At 49.5% G+C, this 23,545-nt stretch overlaps 3 protein-coding genes across 23 annotated transcripts in view; 2 read left to right on the top strand and 1 right to left on the bottom strand.

Moving 5' to 3' along the window:
• Positions 1-3,515, top strand: part of SCMH1 (Scm polycomb group protein homolog 1) — a 220,635-nt gene extending 217,120 nt beyond the window's left edge. For 11 of the 18 annotated variants that reach the window (XR_005580771.2, XM_074380628.1, XM_074380618.1 and 8 more), the window contains one exon: positions 261-3,295. Coding sequence is in view for 17 of the 18 variants with exons in the window: in XM_074380628.1 (XP_074236729.1) it covers positions 261-386 (126 nt within the window). In the remaining variant the exon portion in view is untranslated. The other 7 variants (XM_074380617.1, XM_074380613.1, XM_074380614.1 and 4 more) reach the window with 1 other exon arrangement.
• SLFNL1 (schlafen like 1) lies at positions 3,507-11,155 on the top strand. 3 transcript variants are annotated; one of them, XM_010347520.2, is made up of 4 exons: positions 3,507-3,945; positions 5,911-6,423; positions 6,659-6,802; positions 7,512-11,155. In XM_010347520.2, the coding sequence occupies exons 1-4, from the start codon at positions 3,511-3,513 to the stop codon at positions 7,632-7,634; spliced, it is 1,215 nt and encodes a 404-aa protein (XP_010345822.1). In that variant the 5' UTR covers positions 3,507-3,510; the 3' UTR covers positions 7,635-11,155. The 3 variants fall into 3 exon arrangements, with proteins under 3 accessions (XP_010345822.1, XP_010345821.1, XP_010345823.1); XM_010347519.2 differs by having other exon boundaries at positions 5,908-6,423; XM_010347521.3 differs by lacking the exon at positions 6,659-6,802 and having other exon boundaries at positions 5,908-6,423.
• Positions 10,849-23,545, bottom strand: part of CTPS1 (CTP synthase 1) — a 34,024-nt gene continuing 21,327 nt past the window's right edge. For both annotated transcript variants that reach the window (XM_010347522.2, XM_074380629.1), the window contains exons 10-19: positions 22,566-22,654; positions 21,403-21,497; positions 20,466-20,528; positions 17,553-17,596; positions 16,127-16,223; positions 14,971-15,026; positions 14,792-14,888; positions 14,090-14,234; positions 13,428-13,521; positions 10,849-11,757 (exon numbers count right to left, since the gene is read on the bottom strand). In XM_010347522.2, coding sequence (XP_010345824.1) covers positions 13,437-13,521; positions 14,090-14,234; positions 14,792-14,888; positions 14,971-15,026; positions 16,127-16,223; positions 17,553-17,596; positions 20,466-20,528; positions 21,403-21,497; positions 22,566-22,654 — 771 coding nt within the window. In that variant the 3' untranslated portion in view covers positions 10,849-11,757; positions 13,428-13,436. The remainder of the gene's footprint in view (positions 11,758-13,427; positions 13,522-14,089; positions 14,235-14,791; positions 14,889-14,970; positions 15,027-16,126; positions 16,224-17,552; positions 17,597-20,465; positions 20,529-21,402; positions 21,498-22,565; positions 22,655-23,545) is intronic.

The raw sequence follows: 23,545 nt of genomic DNA, 5'->3' as shown, positions 1-23,545 counted from the left end.
GTAGGTACCCCTGCCTGACCTCTCATTAGGAACATGTGTGGAGAGCCTCACCTGGCGGGGCAGTACGAGATGTTCGGGGGAGGAGGGATGCTTAGAGACAAAGGGTGAGAATAGGTAGGCTTCAGCGTCACAGCAGGTGAACTGGACCCCATGTGGCTGGCACTTCCCAAGATGGCCTGTAATCAGAAGCTGGGGTGGTCAGACCAACCAGGACTCTGATGGCACTTCCCCTCCACTTCTGCCCACCTCCCACCCCCCAGGAGATCGATGGCAAGGCCTTGCTGCTGCTGCGCAGTGACATGATGATGAAGTACATGGGCCTGAAGCTGGGGCCTGCGCTCAAGCTCTCCTACCACATTGACCGGCTGAAACAGGGCAAGTTCTAAACCAGGAGAGGCAGCCTAGACAACCAAGGGGTCAGCAGGTGGGGGCAGTCTTCTAGGAATGAGGGGTATCAGCCTACCCCAGGCACTTCATTGGGGTTCCAGTGCACCTCAGGACTCCAAGAGGCTGTGTGGAGCCACCACTCCTAGCCGCAGCTGCCATGATATGTCCTTCCATGAAGGACCACAGTGTGGGGCCCAGGGCTGGTGCTGCTCTTCCCTCCCCTCAGCTCTGCCGGGGCTCCAAGTTCCCCTCTATTTATTTCTTAAGCCTGGCTGGCCTGTCACCAGTTTAGACTGAATGCCTTCCAAGTGATGGAGGAAAAGGCCAGCTCTGCCCTGGTCTTGGTGTGGCACCCCATCACCCCACAGCTCCTACTTTCTCACCAGATTACCCTGAATCCAAACTCATGGTGCAAACCTCTGCCTTTTTTTTAAAAAAGATCCTATTGTTAATTTATTGTTTCTGGCACTTGGGCAAACCCTTTAAATTACTCTTCCCACACTAGACACTGGGTTTCAGGAGGAGGGAGACTGTCCTGCCCTGGTCCCAGAGAGGCTGTCTCCAGATAGGTGTGGCCCCTCTTCAGAGGACACTATGCTAGGGCATTTTCTCTTTGAAGTGGAGAGACCCATAAAGCCTTGACCACATCACTCCATATGGGAAGGAGAAGGGTCCCTGTCCTCTTCTCTTCTCTTCATGGGGCCCTTTTGCAGCCCCAGGCCTCATCTGTGGGAAGAGAGTCCCTGCCCATACTGCCCCCACCACAGCTCTTTGCCCTGGCCAGAACTGCAGTTGAAGATCAGGCTGGATGATCTTAGGCCAAGAAGGCCCTAAGGTGGATAGGAGGGCAGGTTTTCCAGGCTGGAGACAGTTTCACTCACTCTGCTGTCCATATGCTTCCTTGTAAGCAAGTCAGCAGCACAGCTACTCACGCTGCCATCTGGACTTATTTTATGTCAATCTGTTTATAAATAAAAACCAATATAGATACCACTGTCTTTTTAATCAATTAACAGCCAAATCACTATGCATTCATTGAACCAGTCATTCCCCTTCTCTTGGTCTTAGTTTGCTCACATATAAAACGAGGTCGGGCTCATGCCTGTAATCCCAAAACTTTGGGAGGCCAAGGCAGGAGGATCTCTTGAGCTCAAGAGTTTGAGACCAGCCTGAGCAACATGATGAAACCCCAGCTCTACAAAAAAAAAAAAAAAAAATTATCCTGGTGTGGTGGCACACACCTGTAGTCCCAGCTGCTTACTGCTGCCTCACTCCTAGGAAACAAATAGTAACATCTTCAGAAAGGCTGCTCACAAGGAAGGCAGCTTCTCTACACTATCAGACAGCTTCCTTAGTTGAAGCATCTGACTCTGGCCCTATCCTTACTGCCCCCAGTTGGGGCTTCCAGAAGCAGTGTGGGAAAGTGCTGCTGGCCTTCTGCAGGATGACAAGCCCTAGTCAGTCCTGCGCTAATAAAGGCTGCGCATCCCCCACGTCTTCGTTTCTCAAACAGCAGGTAACAACCTCATCTTTCTGAAGAGATAGCTATGCTTAACCGATTTTTCAGGGCTCTTCTGGACAGCAGCCTCTGTCTGCAGCACAGAGAAGGGCCTGGCATCAGGGGAGCCCTGGAGCCCACCATGTGCCTCCTGCTCCATCTTGGGAGCAGCTGGGCCTGTCAGCACTCTGTCAAGCCTGGAATTGGTGACTAAAGAGGGAGGTGTGGAAGCTTTAGGCAGCAGTGCTGAAAGAGGTGGCAACAGGTGCCCTATATGGGCACTGGGGTCTGGAGAGACCACAGAGGGAGGAAGTGTCTCCAGCTCTCATATTCTGGAAGCTGTCAAAATGAGGGAGTCCCACGGCCAAGCTGCATGGGGGTGGGTCTCTGGGTCTGATTCCAGTGTGTGGTGAGGCCCACAGGGAGCTGAGAAGTTTTCCTGTCTGATTTCCTGCACCTGGCATGCCTGTGGCTGGCCAAGAAGGCATTGTTGAGCCTCATGAGATCACAGAGATAGCTGTGCAGGCCCCGCCCACTTCCTCTAACCCTGGTTCTGCCAAGCCTCCAAGTGCCCTGAGAGCTATCGGCCAGGGGTCGGGGTGCTGTGGGAGTTCAGGGCAGGCACCTCCCATGCTCCCAACGGAGCCACTAGGACATAAAGCTCATAGGCCTCTCCACTCCTTCGTGTCCTGTTTGACCTGAATGCCCCCAGGCTGACTGCCTCAAGGATTCCATCTGAGAAGATGCTGCCTGGGTGTGTGGGGAGCAGTAGAGGGGCTGGTGTTAAACATATGTGCACAGCTCAGGAGAGGCTCCCTGGACTTGGGGCGGGGGATGCCGGGGTCCCAACTCTAACCCTTATTCTGCCCCTCCTGACTTCTGCTTTCTGAACCAAACATGGAAGACTCAGTCTAGACTAGGAGTTCTTAGGGTCTAGGAGCCCCCTTAAGTGATAGGTTTATATGCAAAGGCCATTTTTCTGAGAGGCCATAGCCTTCTTTCATCAGTGTGTCAAAAATCATGAGAATCTCTGCTTTGAAAGCCTCTGCCCGAGCGCTGCCTAGTGTGAGCCCCCAGTGGCCTCACATTGGCTTTTAGAGCAGCAGAGAAGTCACCTACCAGTCCTCAGAATCCTGGATGAAGGCCTCTTCTCCAGGAGGACCTGTTTAAAGGTTTTCTCTGACGCGTGCCTAGAGGCAGGAGTGACCTTCTGTTAGGCAGGAAACCCTGAGAGCACCTAGGAGGCCCCTAGCCTGTGGGCCGGGGAGGAAAGATAGGACCCCTGGTGCCACTCAAATGCTGGAGCTCTCAGCGACCCGAGTTCTGGTCCCTTCTGCCGCTCTGGGCAGATCCCCTCAGGCTCCCCACAGGCGCTGTGTCCAGCTCAGTCTGCCTGACTCCGCTTTCCCGTCTTAGGCCTCACGCAGGTGGGCCCTTTCCTGCTTGCCCTCTGCCCTCCCACCCTCTCTGGCCCTGCCCAGCCTCTGCCAGTCTGTGTGCCTCCCAGGAGCCAGGATACTCCCTGAGTCCTCTGGAAGCCCCTAAGCCACACTGAGAACCCAGACCCTGGGAGGAGCAGCCAGCAGTGAGGAATCCTGGAATCCCTTCCCAGGGAGAGCCTTCCCATGACCTCCAGGAAGAGATCAGTGCAAACACAGGTGTCAGCGTCCCTGCTGGAGTACTGGGATGAGGAGTCCCTGCCGGAGCTCCCTGCGGAGCCATCCCTGACGGAATACTCCGACCTCGAAGAGGCTCCCTCGGCACACACTCTCTATGTGGGCCATCTGAACCCTCAGTTCTCAGTGCCGGTGCTCGCCTGCCTGCTGCGAGATGCCCTGGAGCGGCTGGAGCTGCCGGTGGGACGGGAGCACATCGAGGTGGTGAGGCGGCCGCGGAAGGCCTATGCACTGGTGCGGGTGACCATCCGCAGGGACACCCTGGCCTCCCTCCCCTGGCGCCTGCAGACAGCCCTGGAGGAGCACCTAATCCTCAAGGAGCTGGCAGCCCATGGAAAGGTGCTGCTACTGAGTGAGGCTCAAGGGCCCTTCAGCCACAGACACGTAAGTGGGACCTTTCCCAAGCAAGCTCCAAAGCCTCACCCCCAGAGAGAGACCCCCGGGTGGGAGTGGCCTGCAGAGTTGGGGCAGAGGGGTATCTCTGAGGAAGCAGGGACAAATCTGCAAACTTGGGGGCTGCTACTCAAATGACCATGGCTTGTGGCTGGTACTGCCAGCTTTCTCCCAGAAAGACACTGACCCTCAGTTTGCCTCTAGCCCGATGGTTGCTTCGTGAAGAAAGGCTGTGGGGCGGCCTCCTCCTTGGGCCCTTTTGCATTCCAGCCTCTGGGCCTGGGAGACCCTAGAAGTCACAGGGCCACTCCTTGGCCCACCTCACTTTTTCAGTTGACGAACATGAACACCCACTCTGTGCCAGGAATAAGGCAGGGATGAGAGACCCAGCCAGACCCCCAAGGAGACCTGCATCTGTGGGCAGAGCCGGACAGCCACCCACAGAGCTGCAAGGTAGCTGCGCTCAGAGCTATGAGAGGACATAGGAAGGAATACCCTGCTCTCTGGGGACAGATTCACAGGGGAAGTGAAATCCAGGCTGGGACTTAGGGAGTTGGACAGGTACCTGAAGAGGACATTCCAGGCAAGGGAAACAGAACATGCAGAGGGAACCTGGGGGCTTAGAGGGAGTGTCGTGTCTGCAGAAGTGCGAGGCATTTGGTGTCCCTGGAGCTCCTGCTAAAGGCTGCAGGGGGTGCTGCAGAAGGAAGTTGGGTCGTAAAGTAGGGCAGGGCCAGGTCACCAAGGCTATAGTCCAAAGCAAGGCTAAAGAGCTGGCTTTACTGGGACATGGGAAGTTAGGGTGGGTCCCTCCATGAGGCAGTGATCTTGGTTTTTTTTTTCTTTTGGTGTGAAAACTATTGCAGAACTAAAAGGCTCTGTGGCTTTACTTTTCAACTCAATTTCATATCTGTATGAAGTTTAACTTTTTTTTTTTTTGAGATGGACTCCTGCTCTATCGTCAGGCAATACTCCTGCCTCAGCCTACCGAGTAGCTGGGACGACAGGTGTGCGCCATCATGTCCGGCTACTTTTCTGTATTTTAGTAGAGACAGGGTTACACCATGTTGACCAGGATGGTCTCGATAACCTGACCTCATGATCTACCCACCTCGGGCCTCCCAAAGTGCTGGGATTACAGCATGAGCCATTGCACCCAGCCAGTTTATCCTGTTTCTAAGACTGATAAATTCATCTTCTCTGGGGAGCTGCAGGGCTGGTTTCCTAGTCTCCTCACCCAAGCCCATGCTCATGAAGTAGCAATCTGCCTAGAAGTTAGCATCACTAAGGAGGGTCGACTGGAAAGGGTGAGCGTGGAAGAAGGGAGGTTGGGCTGGGGCTGGCTGGGGAGGCCCAGACTAGAAATGGCCCCGAGAAGGCTCATACCAAACCCTGGGGCAGCACAGAAACCACAAAAAGGAACTCAGGAGGCATAGAAGGAAGTGGAGATTAGGGTAGACTTGTCAATGGCCCAGAAAGTAGTGGGCAAAGGTTTGAGATCAGGAAGTGGGTGGGGTGTTTGGGAGTCCCTCTCCATTCAGGGTACTGCAGGTCTGTCACAGGGTGCTGAGGTATCTGTTAGAATGATCTGGCTCTGGGCCTCAGGGGCCTATCTGCAATCCAAGTAAGAAAAAACTGGCCCACACGTGTCCCAGCACCCAGCCCTGGGAAGCAGAAATCTCTTCCCCACCAGGCATCCCACAGCTCACCTGGGAAGAGCCCAGCTCTGCGGAGGAAGGAGTGCCAGCTGGAACCCTCGATCCAGCAGGGTTTCCTGCCTCGGCTGCAGGAAGGTGGGCACAGCTGGGCCACTCGGCCCAGTGAGGGACATCAGGATGGCCGTGAGAGTCGGGCCACAGCAGGGGTCTGACTGGGGGTTCTTGCAGTCCTTCTCAAGGTCAGGGCTCTCATTTTCTTTCTGGACCCACACACTCATTCTTGACTCCCACCCAGAAGGAGGAAGACAGTGGCCTGAACCCTGGCCCCAGCCCTAACCCAGGCTCTAGTGTTCCGCTGCCCGCCTGGCCTACATACAAGCAGCCTGATAGGCCCCAGGCTTGGCAGCATCAGAGCTGCCAGACCCGGCCCAGTGGCGTGTGCTCCGATAGTGCCATTGTGCACCAGGAGATCGTGGGCAAGGAGCAGCTCTTCCAGGGTGCTTTCCTGGGCAGCGAGACCCGCAACATGGAGTTCAAGCGGGGCAGCGGCGAGTACCTAAGCCTGGCCTTCAAGCACCACGTGCGGCGCTACGTGTGCGCCTTTCTCAACAGCGAGGGCGGCAGCTTGCTTGTGGGAGTAGAGGACAGCGGCCTGGTGCAGGGCATCCGCTGTGGCCACCGTGACGAGGACCGCACACGGCTGCTGGTGGACTCCATCCTACAGGGCTTCAAGCCCCAGGTCTTTCCTGACGCCTACACCCTCACCTTCATCCCTGTGATCAGTACCTCGGAGACCAGCGTCCCCCTCAAGGTAAGCCTGAAGGACATGAAGGCCTCTGGGCCTGTCATCTGTCATCACTCTCTGCCAGGCAGTGCTGGGGCAGGGACAGGACTAGGGGCCACAGGAGAAGAGGCTGGGGATGTCCCCATGCCAGCCCTGACAGGCTGCCCTAAGGAAGCAGTGAGCGATTTTGAGTGGCCTGGCAGGAAGGGGACTGCCAACCATGAGGGTTAGTGCCTTCAGAACTGATGTTGCCCCTACCAAGGTGATCCGCCTGACTGTGCACACCCCCAAGGCCCAGAGCCAGCCGCAGCTCTACCAGACAGACCAGGGCGAGGTGTTTCTGCGGCGTGATGGGAGCATCCAGGGCCCACTGTCCGTCAGCGCCATCCAGGAGTGGTACAGGCAGGTACAGAAGCTGAGGCCAGTGGGCAGGGCAGGGTGGGGCAGAGCTGACCCCAGACTCCTTTAGCCACCCACTGAGCAAACCAGGGCAAGCCACCATGGTTCCTTGGGCCCTGCATTACCTTGTTTAACCCAAGGGGTTAGATTAAAATCACACCATATCCTGTCCTCCACGGTTAGGTGGCTAGGGGGGAGGGAGAGGCCCATGCCCTCTCCTTTTAAAAATCTATGCAGTAACTTCCTTTCATGGGTGCCTGAAACCCCTTACCTCCTACTTGGGCAGTTAACGCACTCGATCTTGAGTGGCTGAGGGAGCAGGGAGATTGGAATGTTGAGAAGTCACCAGAAAACCCCAAGGACTGTTCACTGTATTTTAGGGGAGGCCCTAAAGAAAAGGGGTGGAGGGGTGCTGGACACAGTTCCAAGGAAGAGCTTTTTCAAGAGGGAAGCAGGGGAGAGTGGAGGACAAGGGGCCGGCAGTGAGGTGGGACATGGCCTGCCGGCATGGAGGCGGCCCCCTTCCAGGGTCAGTAGCCAGCAGCTTCCCTCAGACTGATGTCAAAGGCAGCAGCAGGCCGAGGGGCCTGACTTCTCTAGCTGAGAAGGCTCCCAGGCTCGCTGGGCTTTGCCTTCCTCAGTTTGGCCCCAGATGGAGGATGGACAGGCCTGAGACCATGCGGGCTTGGCCACGTGCATCTCCCATATCCCCTCAGAGGTGGCTGGTGGAGCTGGGCAAGCTGGAGGAGAAGGTGAAGGCGCTGACGATGGAGAAAGAGCAGCTCCAGGAGCAGCTGCAGCAGCGCAGGCCGGTGTCTTGCACCTGCTGTGTCCTGTGAGGGCCTGGGGAGCGGCAAGACGGCGTGGAGCTCTCCACCCAAGATGCAGGGGTTTCCCATTTGAGCCTAAGGCTGACCAATAAAGCCCATGCGGGCCACTGAGACGTGGACAGGGGCTTCTTCAACATGGCACACGAGCAGGTGCCCATGTGGCTTCAACCCTGACAGACCCCAATCTGTTTAGCTAAGAAATTGGTCTCAGCCCTGTCTCCAAGCAAGCTTACTTTCAGAAAGAAGGTGTTCCCCTAAGGCTGAGTTCCAGAGCTCCCCTAGAGCTGAGCTGTAAGAGATTGTCCCTTTCCCTAAAACACTCATTTGGCCCAGGTTGAGGTCTGTGACTCCAGTTGGCTAGACAGTGCCAGAGATCGGTCGTCTCAGGAAAGGCCCTCGCAAATGGCATGGCATATTTGGTGACTGGTTACAGGGCAAGAGGCCACCATGCAGCCCCCACCCAATTTGCTGGAACTTGTGACTGTCAAAGCTCCATAATAAATTACATGCACCTGGGACAAGAATGGTTCTTTCTAGGAAACTTGGTCAGCTGGTCAGATGCTGCAGGGTCATTAGTCCCATGCCCAGCCCACCTCTGTCCAGGAGGCAGAGGACAGACATGTGAGGGCAGGAAGCCCAGCCCCTCAGGCTCCAGGCCAGCTCTGACTTAAAGACCAGGTGCCGTGGGGCAAAATGCTGTGCCTCTGTGCTTCAGTTCTTCATCTATAAGACAGTGACAATGGCTAGGGGCACAGGCATTTTTTCACCATCAGGGCAATGCCCTGTGTCTATGCCAGCTGTGGCACAGAGCAACACCTCACGCTAATGGTTTCAGTTCCTTTCCAAGACCCCTCTGGCCCAGTAAGGCCATTAGCTTAAAACAAACAAACAAAAACAAAAACAAAAACAAAAACAAAAAACAGAAAAACAGACCCCTCCGGCCACTGGAGGCTTCCTGCCTCTGGCCGTTTCTCCTGCTGTCTCCACTAGCCAAATCAGACTGTAAAGCCAGAGTCTGATCACATTCATGCCGTGCCTGCGCCCACAGCCCTCCAAATTCTCCACTTCAAGAGCAAAGCCCAAATGCTGGCCTACATGGTTCTCCACGACCTAGCCCACCTGACCTCAGTGTCTTCCGCCCCTGCGCAGGCCACTTCAGCCACACCTACCCTGTGCACTCCTGCCCCGAGGCCTCTGCACGAGAAAGCTGCCCGTTTCCTTTCCTCTCCACCTTCAAGTCCATGCTCAGTTTTCCCACTCACCCTATTTTAAAGCTACCACCCTCCCAGCACTGCCACTCCCCTGCTTGCTTCCATCCTTTTTCTCCATATATGAACTGCCACACTCTAACTTAACATTTGGTGTTTCTCCCTCTGAATACCTGCTCTGGGGCACAGGGAAGTTTGGGCATGGCTGGCATGTAGTAGTCACCCAACAAATACCTGCTGATGAGACAATTAAGAATACTCCTAAATTTGGAGTCTGAGCCACCAGAAAATTGCCAGACCTTGTTGAACAGGGCATTTCACAGGGCTGGTGTCCCATGGAACACACTTCAGTTGATCCCCTAAAACTGAGGCTCCTGGCCACATCCACAGATGAGAACTCTGGAACCCCAGCCCCTCCATTCAGCGCCAGGTGACATCTCCTGGGCCATCACAAGTGCTCTGAGACCTGCTTTTACCACTTAGCAAACAGCATGCAACCCCTGCCTCGGCTGCCATCCATGCTGGTTATGGGGACCAATGGGATGACAGGTGCCTGCATCATGGCAGGTTGGCAAACTGCTGCTCACCCACTGAGCTACCCCAAGGTCACCAAGGCTGCTCGAAAACTCTGCAAATGTGTTAAGAAGATGGAGGAGTGACATTTTCTGTGCACCTTCCATGGTCCAGGTGCCATGCTAAATGCTAGTCCAGGCATCACAATCCTCAGAAATGTTTTCTGGGGGAAAAACAGCAGATTTCTAGGAAGGAAGGGTGAAGTCAGGCTTCAGTCCTGCCGCTCGACTGCTAAGAACCAGCCCAGATCCCCCGGACTAAGGGAAGTTTACGGGAAGGCCACAGGAGGAATGTGGCTAGCTTTCTACCCCACCTCTGGGCCCTGGTCAGTAAACACTGGGCACAGGGTGCCCTCCTGTAAATCCAGCTTCAGCCCTATCCTATCTGCTATAGCCAGGGTGGCAGGGCTGCTTGCCAGCCCTGGAGACCATTTGCAATCTTTTTTCAGAAACCTTACATATATGGCCAGCATTTGACAGCTGATCAGCCAAAGTGATCTTAAAGGTAAGAGCAGGAACATGACTACTGGGAGGGTTTTCCACGCCACCCACACATCCAGCCATTGTGGGGAGCCATCATGTCACCAATGGGCATGTCTGACCCTCAGTCTGAGGAATGTTTAAAAACAAAAACAAAACACTACTGATCAGGTGCAATGGCTCATGCCTGTAATCCCCACACTTTGGGAGGCCGAGGTGGGAGGATCACTTGAGGCCAGGAGTTCAATTCCAGCCTGGTCAACATGGCAAGACCCTGTCTGCATAAAAAAAATTAATTAGGTGGGCATGGTCGGGTGCACCCAGCTACTTGGTGTAGTAGTCCCAGCTACTTGGGAGGCTGAGACAGGAGGATCTTGTGAGCCTAGGAGGTTGCGACTGCACTGAGCCGTGTTTGTGCTACTGCAATCCAACCTGGGCAACAGTGTGAGATACTGACTCAAAAAAATAAAATAAAATAAAATAAAATGAAGGCTATTTGCTGGGACCACCAGGTGGGAGAAGGGGTTAGAATTGTGCTCAATCAGCCACATTCAAAGCACCATAACAAGCAGTTCTGCTGCTGAAGAGTCCGGCCCATTGCTCCCTGGCTGTGTATATGGGGTACCCACATCCAGTGCCTGGCAGAGGAAAGGACCGCCTTCCTAAACCATGCTTATCCCTCCCCTTCTTCAGTCATGCAGTAGCATACTAAGCACCCGCACCTTTTCATCTCACTCTACAAGCTGAGAAGCTGTATTTGAAGCTTCATGAAAAATTCTGGTTCCTATGAAAACGAAATCCTCATTTCTTAGTTTTTAAACAAGCTCTCAGGTCGTCTGCAGACTTAAGGCTAAAGACACTGACTAACAAGTCAGATGACTGCACACAGGCACGCCCAGCACCATGCTTAAGACGCTTCCCCACCGGCCAGTGACATAAAGAGAGTGAGAAGCAAAGCGTGTCTCTTGTTCCGCATTATTTATTTCTTAAGTTAAGAATCACACATTGAGTCCAGCAAGAATACAGTGGCACACGGCTGTGCCTATCGTTAGCTCACATTAAGAAAATGACTTCATACTGCCCTTTCCACTGCGGTAACACCATCCTGGAAGAAAAAAACGTACCCTCGAGTCCAAGCTGTCTGTCTGTGAGAGGGTTTTAGAGGAAGCTTCCCCAAAAGATTCTTTGTTCTTTTCAAGTGACCCCTTGATGCAAGGAGTTGTTTCCCAGCCCCAGAAATAGCAAGCGCAGCCAGAGGCATGGGGATTTTAACATCATACTTCAGAGACAGACATCTTGGTGTTTCATGTGACACCAAACTGACCCTCTCTTTTGGATGATGAGGACCAGCCACAGTTGGCACTAAGAATCCCCCCAACTCAGGGCAGTATAGAGATTTTGTCTCTGGTTTCATAGCTTAATGGCAAGCAACACCCTTAGGTTCCCAGCACCAAGTGTTCGAATCCTAGCTAAAATCCTCTACCCATGCTCAGTAAGTCCAGGTGGCCCACTTTATAACGGTCTAAGCATCCAAGGGAAAGCGACAGGCAACACACTAGCATCTGCAATGACACGAGGTAGTTGAGAAACAGGTGACCAATGGGGCACTCTGCAGCCCCACCCACCATCGGTTCCCATCCCAATGTTCTGCTGCATCTCAAGAACTGCAAGGAGAATGTCACAAAACAGGCAGACAGCACGGAGGAGCCAGTACACATGATGGGACATGCAAGTGACAAGTTTCCCAAATACCTTTCCCCATAATAAAATAATCTTAATAAAAACATAATTTAAAGAAAGTGTCGAAAGCCAAGTGTAACGTCAGAGCTGTAAACCTGACCCAAGTTTGAAGGGTCTCTTGAAGTATCATCCCTGTTTTGAAAGAAAAAAAAAATGAATTACATGATGTATATTAAAGTAGAAAAGTTAGAATTTCTAATCAGCTGCCATGGGAAACTAAGCCTGTTTTTCATGGCAGAACAACAGAAGGAGCTTAATATGAATAATTAGAAGCTAAATTTATAATTCCTACACAATCAGACATTTTCAAGACCTCACACATCGACTACATCCACCCCTATGCAAGCAATCCTTCTCCACAGCACCCAGCCTCTTAACAGTGCCACTAACAGACAATTCTCCACTTGCAGTCAGAAATTCCATATGACTAACCAAATTATCTACCTCCTTCACTAGATAACATTTCTTTTTATATCAGTTCCTTACACTGTGAAACAGCCTATAGCAAACTCCCTGGTCAGGGATTAATGTGTCCATCTGTGTTAAATGCTTACCTAGCACACAGGCCCTCTTCCTGATACTAACTTCTCATGCCTACCCACCAACTGCTTATACTTAGGCTATCACAGGACCAGGGGGCCAACCAACCAAGGCAGGAAGGGAAACAGCTGTGATCAGCAGGTCAGACCAGCACTGGCCCAGCTCCAGAGGCCCACTGGTGATTAATACATGGTGTGCAGCATTCAGGAGCTCCCCTTGCCCAGGCCTCAGGGCAGGAGCAGTGGGACCACATCCACACCCCTGGTTCTCCTTCCAGACCCCAGATTTCTGACGGACACCCCCCCCCCATTTGATACCTCACCAGCAGAATGTGTACTTCTGCCAACACAATCCATGCACTTATCTTTTCTTTCTTTTGAGATGGAGTCTCATCACCCAGGCTGGAGTGCAGTGGCGCAATCTCAGCTCACTGCAACCTCCACCTCCCAGGTTCAAGTGATTCTCCTGGCTCAGCCACCTGAGTAGCTGGGATTACAGGCATGTGCCGCCACACGGCTAATTTTTGTAGAGACGGAGTTTTACCATGTTAGCCAAGATGGTCTTGATCTCCTGATCTCGTGATCCGCCTGCCTCAGCCTCCCAAAGTGCTGGGATTACAGGCATGAGCCACTGTGTCCAGCCCAAGGCAGTTATCTTAAAGGATATTTACGATTCGCAGCAGTGCCCACAGTTATTGCACTTTATGAACCTCAAACCCTGTCACTAAAGACAAACATTCGATGTCTGTTTGACAATTGTTCTGATGTAGAAGGAATTCCAGAATAAGCAGCAATCAACAGAAACTGTTCTCTAAGCAGTGTCAGCTTTAAAGTACTTCCTGATGAAAACCTGAGGCTCTGCAGAAATGACAAATGCCATTGTCATACCTGTCCCTTGCTTCAAGATCTCCAAATTTATAGCTACATCAAACAGTAGGGTGACCCCCCAGAACTGGTCAGATTGGCACCAGAATGTAGTAATCAGTAATGAGACAACTGCCCAGTGACTGTGTCTCCCAGGGCAGGACTGGGAGGTGCACTGCGACCTGAAGGAAGGACTGCCCATGTGATACCCACACTCACCTCACCACTTCCTTTTTCTTCTCTCTCCACCTATGAATTACATTCAAGACCCCACCACTTTCATTCTCTGGCAGATAAAGATTTTCAGCCCTAAACTTTCATGATGGTCTTGCAATTGCAGTGTGTTATCACCGTGTTTTTTTTTTTTTTTTTAAACTAAAACTTTAAAATACCACTTACGCTGCAAGATCAGTCATGATTTATTGACGGAAACTTCAGATCAGTAATCTCAGAGTCAGGGGAGCTGCTTCCACTTCTGTCACTATAGGTGTCCCTGTAGAATTCAGATGGTTTATTCATCGTCTCCCACCAAAAACTCACTTTATATCCTGTTTTTGTAGCCACGGTTCCTATAGGAACACTTGTGTGCACATGGCAGAAATCAGACAGACCGTTTGCTACATAATATATTTAGCAAGAAGCTGCAGAAGGATTTCCTCCTCCTGGTTACGAAAGATAAACATTCCATTTATACTTCAGTCACATACCCTACCACCAACTCTGAGTACTAGTTCTGGATGAAGGTTACAATGGGGCATAAACCTACCCGGGTTGTGGCTTACTTCCTGAGAAAACTAGTTCCCCTTAACATGAACCAGAGGGTCCTATGCCAAGGGTGATCCAGTCAGCACCACCAGAGCTCAGATGCTGCAGAAAGGGGGACCTGGCCAATATGCCGGAGAAGCACCGTGAGCAGCTCTGGGAAAGGACAAGAACTTTCACCCCAGGCACTTACGGCTTTTTTTTTCTTATGACTGACTGATGTGTTGCTGTAATCAATCACTGATCATCTAAAGGACTAGAGAAGACGAACGGATTACTGAAGCAAACAGTGTGCCTACCTGGGCGAGAGCCTGCAGCCTTTCTGGAGGTAATGTGGGAGTCGCCCCACAGAGGCCAGGAGGAGGCCAAAGTATGGTGGGGAGGGCTTGATAGGTCTGGACAGGAACTCAGGGTGGTACTGAACCCCAACAAAAAAGGGATGATCTGAAATAGATTCAAAAGAAAACAGCCTCATTGTGAAGGTGATGCACAAAGTGTACAAGAACAAAATCTAGTTAAATGTTTCATGTTTCCAAAGGCCCTAAAATAATCTGAAAATGACTTTCTCATTTGAATCTAGGTAAAGGTAATCTCAAATCATGCGTGATCTGACACCCTCTCTCCAGCACTGCTTGTTCTGTCTCCTCCTGGCTGAAGGCCTCCTTCCAGGGTCCCACCCAAGACCCTGACTCCTAGGACTTCTGTAGACTGAGTCATGCAGTTCAGGTGAGGGCTGAAGTGGCTTTAGTACCAAGTCCAAGCATTTTGGAGGAGAAGAAACTACAGCCAGAAGTTAAATGCCTCCCTGAGGAAGGCCATGGACCAGAAATAACTTTCCAGGGTCCAGACCTCTCGTTTATCAAGATTCGTTCCCTCACCAGACCTCAGTGCTGCTTCCTAATTCTGTTAGGTCAGGAGCAACAAGATCACATGTTTATAGTTTCCCATATGCCAAGAAAAATTTACTGTTTTCCATTAAATACAACTGCCTGAGTAATCACCTTCCAACTCCACAATTTCCATTCTCTCTCCTTCAACATCTTGGCCAACGAACTTCAGGCCTTGTTCTTCCAAACACTTCTTCAAGACTGGATTCACCTGTTGAGGCATGGAAAATAATTCTGCTGGTCTCTCAGCTCACTAGCTTTCCAGAGAACCAAGAACAAGCTGGAATCCTTACCTCAAATCGGTGGCGGTGCCTCTCTTCCAAATAGTCTGCGTCTCCGTACAGTTTCCCTGGCAAGACAAACGGGCCAGATGTAGAGAATTCTGATCTCACAGGATGATGCATTACAAAGGCGTCCTGCTTCCCGCTTTACTTTTCATCATCTATGTAGCCAGGTCTTTAGAGGGCTGTTTCTATGAATCTGCTAAGGTCACCTGCTCTTAACAGCACAGTTTAGACTAATTCTTGGGCTCTGACTCTTTCTGACAACACTGAAGAAAACCGTAACAGAAACAGACTCTCACTACCCCTTCAAACACATGATTGCAAAGTATGGGCACTTTGCTGCTAGAAAACTGTCTTGGAAAACAAATCAGGATGTATGAAACGGCAAGGCTCTGGGAGCGCGGGGGACAGGAGGCATTTTAAGAACTACAGAGATGACCTCTGATGACCATGCAGTCATCAAAGGTCATCAGCCCCCAGTGGCTACATGTGAACAAGCAGGGCATTTGCGAATGGGCTGCTTTACTGACTCATTTCATGGGTGCCTCAAGATCCCCAAATCCACAGAACATTAGAGTTGAGAAGAGAAAGATCCCACACTCAAGTGACTCCAACTATGCTGCTACAGAACACGGGGAGAGACACGAGGGCGCGTCTGCTAATATGGTACAGGGGGGATTTTCCCAGTAGACAAGAAGGAAATCTCTGTAACAGTCCTTTTCTTAAATATTTTCCTCCCAAAATTACCCTAAACCTTCAGCACCTATTAGTACTTTTTTAGAACAGAATCTGTTTAGGCTGAATCATATGAACTTGCTATTTTTGTGTGACAAAAATTGCCAAACATCAGTAATTTATATGGTTGGTCTTAATAAGAAAGTAACCCATAAGGATGAATGTAGCCTCACTGTCTCATTCTGCTGAGGCGCACATGCCTAGGAGTCTGACTGCACTACCAGTGGCCTTTCTAAGACCTACATTGTTTCTCTGGCTATTACGGTGCATCCTAAAAGGGCATCAATAAGACAAGAAAGAAAGAACTTCAAAAGCAAAAACGAAACCAAAAAAAAAGCCAGCCTGGTTCCTCGAAGCCATGGCACCACCCTAAGACACGTGTCCTGGGCACACAGAGCCAAAGGCTGGGCCAGCGCGAGGCAGCTCTTACTCATGACTGAGTTCTTGGTCTGGAACAGGGTTCTCCTCTTGCCCAGCCTCATGGTTCCGCCCATCTGCCCTGGGTTGTGTTCTGGCATGTCTATGACCTGGAGATGTTCAGAAAACAGACACCAACTACAGAACTCTGCTTGTTGGGAGAGAAACCTCCTTGGCTGGGATAGGTGGAAAAGGCTTGTGAGTAGGCTCTAATTCTCCAGGCCCTCCTTATGAGACATTTTGTCACAGAAGAAAATGCCTCCCAGTTGGCTTCTATAACCTCAGTTGGGTGGAGGCTCCGTCCTTCAGCCTGTCCTCCTGATCTGCATGCAGGACCACAGCAGCCCCTCTCCAGGCTAGTCCCACCCCAGCACTGTGGACAGTAAGCGTCGCATCCTCAGAAAGACATACAGCACCACAGACATGGACTGGATGTGTGATAACATGTCTGTTGCTCCAGCTAGCCTGATGACACCTCCAAGGCAAGGGATGCAGGCCTAGCACCCCACAGCTGAGCAAGCATCTGCAGACCGGGTGGGCCATACACTGATGGCCCAGTCCACCTCTCAGTCCAGTGTTCCCAGGCACCTTCTGACCTCCAGGCTCTCCTCTGTGCCCTGCTCCTCCCCACCCCGAAGCCCCATGCTTCAAAACATTTGCTGGTCCACTCCTGAGGCCTTAGTATCAGCAAAGTTCAATTTCAGGTCAACAAACACATACTGATGCTAAGTGCTGTGAGATCAAGAACGCTGTCCATGTCATTTAGCACGGTGTCCATGGTGACAAGGGCAGCCCCAGCACATAGTAGGCATCCACGTTTATTGAATGCTGAAAAAGGTAAGTGCCCTTCCCTCCTGGGCTAGGAATTCCAAGGTAAATAAAGGCATCGTCTCTCCTCCATGTGCCTAACAGTGAGGGCTGAGAATGCCACACGCCCTTGGCACGAGAGCTACCATGAGATACACCAGCCTGGAAGAGCTCTGGATGCAGTTCAGCCAACCAGTGCTCCATCCCGGCACATCTCCCAGGACTGTGGCTGGGGATCCCACAAATTAACATACAATATACACATGAAAGTGGTGCGAACAATGGCTGGCACAGAGAAGTACATATGCCAGGGTCTCTTATTAGTATCTATGCCATGTTCCAGGAGTTGAGGGGAGCAGGGATGGAGAATAATTTTAATCAGGAATCCCCTCTGGTTGTCTGGGCTGGTACCTGTCTTAAAAACTTTCTGTGGTCAACTGGAAAGATTAGGAAGGAATTACATAATGAAAAAGAAAAGGTTTTCCTATCTGGTAGGTCTGAGTGCCCAAGACCTCTGGGTTCTTTGGGATGGACTCAAGCGGTCTCACTTCCTGTCTCTAGACATCAATCATGTTCACAAACACCTTTCCACACCCTTCTAACCCCTGTGGAGGTTCAAACACTGGACTCACCACGGGATGACTGGTCTTAGGGTCAAACTCTGTAGAATTGGCATCTGAAATACCAAAATACTTATTACAAAAATAGTTATAAACAAAAGCGATTGTTTAATAGTTTCACTGCTAAGCTCTAAAGGCTATTTCCCCCCTCAGTTTAAAATCAGTGATTAGAACAAAAAGTAAAGACAGCATCCCCCTGACCTCACCCCCAGACAAGATCTCACTCTGTTGTCCAGGCTGGAGTGCAGCAGTGCGATCATAGCTCACTGCAGCCTTGAACTCCCAGCTTCAAGCAAGCCTCTAGCCTTAGCCTCCCAAGCAGGTCAAACTACCACGCATAGCTAATATTTTTGTTTTTGTAGAGACAGAGCCTGTATTGCCTAGGCTAGTCTCAAACACTTGGGCTCAATCAATCCTCCTGCCTTGGCCTCCCAAAGTACTGGAATTACAAGTACAAGCCACCAGGCTGGCAATAAATATAGCATTTTTAAGACATAAAATACTCAACACACACACAGGTAAATTTGTTTACCATTAAGTCTGTTAACTCTCTGGAAAGTCAGTCAGTACAAAATGGGAAATCAGAACTAATGGCATGACCTAGTAATTCTTAATTAAATAATTAAATACTACATCTTTATAACAGTTTTTTGTTTCTTGTTTTTTTTTTTTTTTTTTTTTTGAGATACTGTTTCATTCTTGTTGCCCAGGCTGGAGTGCAATGGCATGATCTCAGCTCACCGCAACCTCCGCCTCCTGGGTTCAAGCGATTCTCCTGCCGCAGCCTCCTGAATAACTGGGAATACAGGCATGTGCCCACCACGCCCAGCTAATTTTGTATTTTTAGTAGAGACAGGTTTCTCCATATTGGTCAGGCTGGCCTTAAACTCCCAGCCTGAGGTAATCCACCCACCTCAGTCTCCCAAAGTGCTGGGATTACAGGTGTGAGCCATAGTGCCCAACCTATGACAGTTCATTCACATATATATATGTATTTTTTTTTTTTTGAGACAGTTTCACTCTGTCACCCAGGCTGGAGTGCAGTGGCATAGTTTCAGCTCACTGCAACCTGCACCTCAGGAATTCAAGAGATTCTCATGTCTTGTCCTCCCAAGTAGCTGGGATTACAGGCACACACCAATATACCTGGTTAATTTTTGTATTTTTAGTAGAGACAGAGTTTCCCCATGTTAGCCAGGCTGGTCTTGAACTGCTGGCCTCAAGTGATCAACCCACCTCAGCCTCCCAAAGTGCTGGGATTACAGGCGTGAGCCACCATGCCCGGCCAAGTTTGTACATTGTCTGAATGTTTCAGACACTGTCTCTCAAAGATGAACAAGTACTATTTCTTCTATACTTTTTCACCATCAGCAGCTAATACAATGCCCTAGTCAACTGTTTCGCTCAAAAGCTCAGTCAGTCAGAAATTAACTGATTTCCACTCAACAACCCTTCTATCCTTCATTGAACTGACCGTCTAACCAAAGCAAAACCACTAAAGACCAAACGGCAAAGGACCAAGTTCCTGGTACCGAGTCTGGATCTATGTGAATGCTGGGCACTGTTCCCCTCCTGGCCTGAACCAGGGTCCACTCTCAACTGAAGTGTAAGCTCATCACCAAGGTACCTACCCATCTGGGAACCTGAGTGAGAGGCATTGGTCTGGGGCTCTGAAGGATCCAGGGAGCCCAGAAAGCCAGCTCTGGGTGGTGGGTGATAAGACAGTGCCTGCCAGGACTCAGAAGCCAGCACGCAATGAGCCACACCCCCACGTCACTGTGAAGCAGCCTCTCAGGGAAAAGTGAATAAAACCAGCCCTAACCACATGCTGGCCACTGAAGAGTCACCTACACTTTATAAAGTCAAACTGTTTTTACATTCCTTCAGATTACTTTATTTTCCATAGAATTTACAAGGTCTTTCTGAAAATCTATTCTTTGTCGGGTGGGCTAAGTAACTAAATGGGCTGTGGTGGATTATTCCATCGGTGGCCCCAATACAGCATGCTCAGTCCTCACACGTTTTCCCCATGCCCACCAACTGGGGGCTTGGCCACGTGACTTGCTTTGGCCAATGGGACATCAGCAGGCCTGATAAGTGCCTGCACAGTAGGCCTGTCATTTTGGAAGCCAGCTGCTCGCCATGTGTGAGGAAGCTTGGGCTGGAATAATGAATGATGAGCTACTATATGGAGAGACCATCTTGATGTCCCTGCTGGGCTGGTACACAGATGAATGCAAGGCAGGAGCATGCGATCTCAGATACTGAGCCAACCCACAGACTACTGAGAGATGAGAAGTCACTGCTGTTGGGAGCCAGGAGCTTTAGGGAGGTCTGTCACACAGTAATACACAGCCAGGCAAAGAGCTGATATTATCTGAGCACTTCCTATTTTCCAGGCACTGCTAGAGACTGTTACATACTTTATTTCCCTTAATTCTTATAACCATGTGAAGTATGTACCATCATTACTCCCATCTTACAGAAAAAACAGAGGCCCATAAACGCTAAGTAATTTGCTTAAAAATCACTTATAAGTGATAAAGTCGGAATCTGAGCCCAGCTTCAGTAGCTACAGAGCCCAGGTTCATAATAACTGCCCAAAGCCTCACTCAGGACAAGGACTTCTCTCCAGGCACCAGCTTCAGGATGGTGGCCATGGTGATCAAAGAGACAGAATCTCAACAACAGGAAATGCAGCGGCATAAGGCAAAAGAGAGAGTCTGGCTGTACTCCCTCCTTCCTGCGTGGAGGAGCTGCACTGTTCCTCAGGAAGCAAGGCAGCCCCCTTACCACATGGCATGAGGTGCTTGGAACCCAGGCCTTCCCCTCTCCATAGCTCCTGATCATCCAGGCAGCAACAGGCCTCATATCCTCCAGAAATACGCAAGCGGGAATTGAATGAGGGTCTTAATGCACACTTACCTTCCCATCCCAGCACGTTTCTTGAGAATTCAACCACTGCCAACTGCATTCCCAAGCAAACGCCTTCCAGTCGGGGGAAAAACAAACAACACTCCACTGAAAAGACAGCTCCTACTTTTCCCACCAGCCTCTGCAATGTCCTTTGTGCCCTTTAGTCAGAGAATTATAATCGCAAACTCATAACTTCCTGCTATGAACAAGTACCCTCTGCTGTTACACTTTCCTTGTATTAGATTTCAAAAACTTGTGTGTAAGGTACGTGAAAATTCTTGATTTGCAAAATCATCTGATTTTAGAAGTAAACAATATTCTGTTTGCTACTTTTCCCCTCCAAGACAGGGTCTTGCTGTTGCCCAGTCTGGAGTGCAGTGGAGCAATCTTGGCTCACTACAGCCTTAAATTTCTGGGATCCAGCAATCCTCCTGCCTCAGCCTCTGCAAGTGGTCGGTTTACAGGCATGAACCACTATGTCTAGCCTCAGTACTTTAAAATTCTTAAAGTTTTCTTATCCTCTACCATTAAGTTTTTATTTAAAATTGACAAAGCTGAAAATTACTAAAATGTACAGTACCAGGAGGCATCCAAAATCATTTTGCCCAATTACAGTCAGCTGTTGTGCCAAGTGAGGCGGATATAAAACTCAACCTGACATGTTCTGCAAATAGCTGGGTTCATTAAATGGCCAGGATTTCCTAATTCACAGTTCATTCTCTCAAAATTCCATGACATCTACACGTAGCTCATAAGGATAAATAAGCTTTCCATTTTAAATGACTGGATTCATCTCCAAAGAGAAACACGAAGGCTTCTACTTGGGCTCCTATCCACAAAGATAGCAATTTTCAGTAATCCCTCCACTTTGTTTATAGGCTCCCACGTGGCACCTTCCCCAACTCTTTCCTACTCTGAGTAAAGACTGCACTGCAGAGCTCCTTACCCAAAAAAGGCTTTTTCTGATTCCGAGCCCAGGAAATTGCTTGGATTTTTCCTTCTGTTCCTCGAACACCAAATCCTCCTGGAACCAGCACTCCACTGCACAAAAGAACAAACCACAAGACAACTCCCTTTTCTATCAGTCCAGCTTGCGATAACCGCCTAAAGAGCCATTAGCAAGACACTGAAGCTGTGAAATTACTCCATACATTGTGCTATCGAGACAATGAATTGTCCATAAACACTATGAACTTAGAAACTGCATACAAAACTACGGGCTTTTCCTAGTAACATAAGAACATGCTTATTGCAAGTGAAAAAGATGGTATACATAATTGCAGTACTGCCACTGCACTCACTATCTTTGGTAGAGTTGTTCATAATTTTTTTTTTCCTTGAGACAGGGTCTCACACTGTCACCCAGGCTGGAGTACATTGGTGTGATTACAGCTCACTACAGCCTTGACCTCCCAAGAAGCTGGGACCACAGGCATGTGCCACCATGCCCAACTAGTTTTGTTTTTGCTTCTGTTGAAGAAACAGGGTCTCCCTATGTTGCCCGGACTGGTCTTGAGCTTTTGGGCTCAAGCAAGTCTCCTGCCTCAGCCTCCCAAAGTACTGGGATTACAGGCATGAGCCACTGTGCCCGGCCCATAATTTTAAATATATATCTATTAATATAAACAATGTATTTTACCTACTGGCTTAAAATGCTCCTAAGAAGGAGGCCTTTCTTCATCAGCTCTGTGTGCCATACTTACCAAGAGACTCAGAAGTATATACCTCCGTAACATTCAACTGTTCTAGTAAACCAGAAATTCCTGCTTATGTTTTACTATTAAAAATAACAGCTGCCAAAACAATTTATGAGACTCTACTGATGGGTACTCATCAAATGTTCTGGACGAAAAATCATTAAATAAGCCTCATCAATAGAAGCATATAGCAAACATTATCAACAAAATTAGAACAGATTTTTAGATCCAATGATATATTGATAAGCTGCATTTTTTAAGGATTAAATCAGACAGCATGTAGTCTTTTCAATAATTAAAACATATTTTAACAAGTCGATTACCTACCACTGGCACAGGAAAGCAGACGACTTTTTTCATTAAAACAAAACCAAAAAAACCCTGGAAACCCAAGGCAGTGAACTCTACTTACTGAGCACTACAGAGCTTCTGCCAAGCTTCGTGGTAACGCACGGGCTCCTCTCGCGAGGTATTGGGCTCCAGGTCCGTAGAATCTATATACTGGATGTTTTTCAGACAAGGGAGGAAAGAAGCAGGCTCATGACTTCAGGCTGTGCCTTCTTAATTTTTCAATAATATCATCAATGTTCTTTCTTAATTCTGGCTTGACTCATCTTAATATATTTAATAACAAAATTTTTTTTAATATGAGGTTTTTAAACACAACAATTTACTTCAAAATCATTAAACTACCAAATCTCTCTCTCTCTCTGTGCTCTACTTTGTTCAGGATCTGGTCTCAGCTAAGCCTCTGCAGCGGGCTTTAGTGGGCTTTCTGTTCAATGACACTCTCCCCAGCCCATCTTCTGCCTAGTTTTTGTGGGTTTTTATCTTTTCTTTCTACTGTATTGAAGCATAATACACATACAATAAAATAATACAAGCATTTTAAGTGCATACTTTGAAGGGTTTTGTCAAACATACACATGAAGGTGTGACCACCACCCCAATCAAGATATAGAACCTAAGTTAACGCGCCGGACACGGTGGCTCACACCTATAATCTCAGCACTTTGGGAGGCGGGTGGATCACTTGAGGTCAGGAGTTGAAGATGAGTCTTAAAAAGATGGTGAAACCCTGTCTCTACTAAAAATAAAAAATTAAAAAAAAAAAAAAATTTAGCCAGGTGTGGTGGTGTACACCTGTAGTCCCAGCTACCTGGGAGGCTGAGACAGAATTGCTTGAACCTGGAAGGTGGAGGTTGCAGTGAGCCGGGATCATGCCCCTGCACTCCAGCCTGGGTGACAGAGCCAGACTCCATCTCAGAAAAAAAAAAATTAAATTAAATTTTTAAAAAAGAACGTTAAGTTACCATCTTCCCAGAATGTCTTCCCCTCTACCTCCTACCCCAAACCTCAGATCCAATTTCTATCATCACAGATTTGTTTTGC

This window comes from Saimiri boliviensis, chromosome 11 (genome assembly GCF_048565385.1).
Source record: "Saimiri boliviensis isolate mSaiBol1 chromosome 11, mSaiBol1.pri, whole genome shotgun sequence".
NCBI lineage: Eukaryota > Metazoa > Chordata > Mammalia > Primates > Cebidae > Saimiri > Saimiri boliviensis.
The sequence above is the reverse complement of the archived record's forward strand: the minus strand, read 5'-3'. Positions and strand labels throughout refer to the sequence as shown.

Coding starts and splice junctions, on each gene's coding strand:
- SLFNL1 (XM_010347519.2), top strand. CDS start 3,511: ATGACCTCCAGGAAGAGATCAGTGCAAACACAGGTGTCAGCGTCCCTG. Junction 6,424..6,658: donor AGACCAGCGTCCCCCTCAAG/GTAAGCCTGAAG, acceptor GCCCCTACCAAG/GTGATCCGCCTGACTGTGCA. Junction 6,803..7,511: donor TCCAGGAGTGGTACAGGCAG/GTACAGAAGCTG, acceptor ATATCCCCTCAG/AGGTGGCTGGTGGAGCTGGG.